Below are 3,311 nucleotides of genomic sequence, written 5' to 3' on the forward strand. Positions count from 1 at the left end.
GATGTTTTCTTACATTGTTTAGAATTTGTCCAAGAACTGAAAACATTTCGGTAAAATTAATTTTCCTGCCTGCAAGCACAAACAGCGCAGGCCTGTTTTTGTGGTTAACTGGATTAGACTGGAGTGGTTATACTGCACCGGTAGGCGTCGCTGTTTCTCTCCGATAAACAGTTGGACCTGAAGAGATCAGGTCATAATGAAAAGTCTCCCCCCTGAAATTCATAAAATCTTCCTCGACGTGGCCGTGGTTATCTGGTGTTTATTACTTTAAAAATTGTGATTAAATAGCAAAATATGCACTAATATAATTAAATTATAGAATTAATAAAAGGCTGCGTGTGTTTCACGTTATCGTTTCATTCTTGTGGTATTTTCATCCATCTCCGCGTCCCACCTCTTGCTTCCAATTATCGCAGGGGGCTGGATCAGCTACCAATGGCGCACTTCTGATTGGCTGAACACGACGCCAATCTCAGGCTTGTCCCGTAGCCTCCTGTTGGCGAACACAATCCGGACCAGAAGTCAGAAAGTCAAATTTCACCACGGGGGCTAAGGAAGAAGGGTAGCGTTATCCGGTTATACTTTGGTCTTCTTTCATTCCTCCTCTGTTAAGAAGTATACACAGACTATGTAATCCGTTAAGGATTAAAGTGGTTTAGCATTAAAAGGGGTTTAATTGGACTTGAGGACTTGTTGGCTCCTTTGTCCGGCTTTTTTACGCGCCGTGCCAGCGCAGCTGTTTGCGCACCTGAGTCCGCTGCTCAGCTTGTGCAGCGTCAACATGACTTTACAGCATTTGAGCCACTAAACTATCATGGTGATACTATTTTCTGGCGACGGAGCTGATGAGGCGAACCTTGGTGAATGCGCAGTGTTTCACTGTGGAATAACCAGAGTCCAGGTGTCACCAGGGGAGAGCCGATGTGGCCGTCTGGAGCAGCCAGCTGGGATTTGACAGAGCGCAGGAGTTTGGGATGCAAGAGAACCCTTAGAGAGACAGTTCTCGGCTTCTTTTACCTGGATTCAACACGGCCTGCCCCGAGCCATGGCCTCTGAAGTAGTGTGCGGGTTGGTCTTCAGGTTACTGCTCCCAGTATGTCTTGCAGCTGGTGAGTTTTCTCTCTAATACCCAATTTTTACATCTTTGTTGGCCTTTTGTGTTATTGGCTATGGTAAGTAAGGATGTGTAATTAAACTAATAATATCTATAAAGCCTATTTACTGATCCCACCCTGTGCTGTGCTTGTACCTTTAAATTTAATGTTAATTAATAACTGTACTCTAGTCTGCGTTGTCTCGGCTTCCTACACTGATAAATAAGCTGTGACATTAATTCAAAGCCTCATATATATTATAGCGCAGTTCCAGTATATTTGTTCAGGACATTAAGAGCAGCTTTCATATTTATGTTTGTGGGAAAATGTCATTGATTTTTTTTTATTTTTATATGATTTGTGATTGACCTCACAGTGATGGAGGTCACAGATCACCTTTCATCACTGCCGAGGTCTTTTTCTCGAAAAGTGAATCCAAACGAAAAACGACAGACTGCACAGAGTCATGCACCAGCTATTAAACACAGATTACAAAGCAGAGCCGTCATTTACCAGCAATGTCCTCCACCTGTCACCTTTTATTGGAGGTAATGAAGGAAACACAGCCGGCAGCAGTGACTGCAGAGTCACACCAAAGGCATGGTGTCTGTGTTTCAGGTACAAAAGTCTGATGGTGAAAATGAACTGATGTGAATTAAATGGTGTATGTTTACTTATATCTAAATACAGAATCACAGCATCAAAGTTTTAGTTTATTATTTCCTTTCAATCTGATTTTTTTCGTGTCTGGAAATGAAACATGTATTGCAACACTAAATACACAGACTTTGCATTATTGGTAATTCGTATCTTTGGTTTTCACTGTGGTTTCGGAGTTTTCCTTTAATATTAGTGAATCATCAGTGTTGTAATTGAACTGTTTGGCGGCTGACAGTGTGATTGTTATTCATTATCATTTACATTTCGATGACAGTGTTTGAGCTGCACGTCTTCAGCTGTTCCACATTCCTCAGAGTTGTAGTCAGCTGTGCTTCCTCGTTTTGTTGTTTACTGAATTTGTTACTTTGTTGAGAAAAGTGTTCTGTTCCAAGGAAGAAGCTGTGGCCGTGTTGATTCACTCCTTTGCTATGCAGATGTGGACGATGATTCATGCCGTCAAACTTTGGAGTTTTTTATTTTGTGACTTTTTGCAGGACTAATCTGCCTAGAAAAGCTGATGAATTTCACTGAAGGTGACACATTGTTCGATGGTTATTTGCATTTTGTGGAGAAGATTTGGAGGCATAGTCTCACCTTGGATGCAGACTCCTTGAATTAAATGCACTTTACTTTGCGTTTTCAGTTGTAATCCTGTGGTAGGCCACAAGCGAAAAGTGATTAGTGTCTAACTGCCTTTGAGGTTCCAATGTGGTGTCTGTGTAAGACTTATGAGGGCGGGGTACTTTTAAAGCTAACAGCATGCTTTCTATAGATAAGCCCCACTCAGTACCACTATAATGCATCATTTGACAGCCTGATGCCCCTTTTATTTCCAAAAGCAATCGTGAGTCCATGCATTGTCTCCATTAATTCGTGGAAAGTCGTTTTAACAGTATGAATTAATAATGCGGTTCTGAGGGAGAGAATATTTGCCTTCCCTTTTATCGTAAACATACCTTTAATATTTTATGTTTTTTCAAAGTGCAAATGAGCGTTTGCTACGCCTGTACACATCATTAACTGTCAGGATGGAGGAAATGTAAAGTGGAAAGAAGGGAACATATAGAAACAGACAGCATCAGCGATGACAGATGCTGTTTTTGGTCATCAGAGTCACCTGATCAGCTGATTTTCTTTCCTTTTTGAGAACTAAAGCCCTTGCCATAAATAAGCCATGAAACCAAATGCTATCAGCAGACAGACAGTATTGGTTTTTGTCTTTGGGATATAAAATATAAAAGTAAATTTTCTGGCTTCTCACTGCCAAATAAACTGAGAGGAAGTGAACTGCACCGCAGCAGATGTTATCTTACCCCAAACACCTACATAACAGTCGCACTATATGTTTAGTTGTGCGTTATATGCAGAGACTGACACTTTTCTCATGTCCTAGTGAAAGACTTGCCTACTGACGTTGAATAGTCTGTGTTTCCTGTTGGCCATCTGACAGCACCTCTATTGAATCCAGCAGAACTGCTGGGCCCATGTGTACACAATCCCCTAAACCACCACCACCACCACACACACACACACACACACACACACACACACACACAC

The 3,311-nt window shown here is 41.5% G+C and overlaps 1 protein-coding gene across 8 annotated transcripts in view; it reads left to right on the forward strand.

Annotated features, from left to right (window-relative positions):
* Window positions 1-491: 491 nt before the first annotated feature.
* Window positions 492-3,311, forward strand: part of LOC102293462 (piezo-type mechanosensitive ion channel component 2) — an 89,912-nt gene continuing 87,092 nt past the window's right edge. For 5 of the 8 annotated variants that reach the window (XM_042222012.1, XM_042222014.1, XM_005924582.2 and 2 more), the window contains exon 1: window positions 493-1,109. In XM_042222012.1, coding sequence (XP_042077946.1) covers window positions 1,046-1,109 — 64 coding nt within the window. In that variant the 5' untranslated portion in view covers window positions 493-1,045. Of the gene's footprint in view, window positions 1,110-3,311 lie in introns of all 8 variants that reach the window. The other 3 variants (XM_042222009.1, XM_042222013.1, XM_042222010.1) reach the window with 1 other exon arrangement.

This window comes from Haplochromis burtoni, unplaced genomic scaffold, assembly GCF_018398535.1.
Source record: "Haplochromis burtoni strain Fernald_Lab_line unplaced genomic scaffold, NCSU_Asbu1 Contig_78, whole genome shotgun sequence".
NCBI lineage: Eukaryota > Metazoa > Chordata > Actinopteri > Cichliformes > Cichlidae > Haplochromis > Haplochromis burtoni.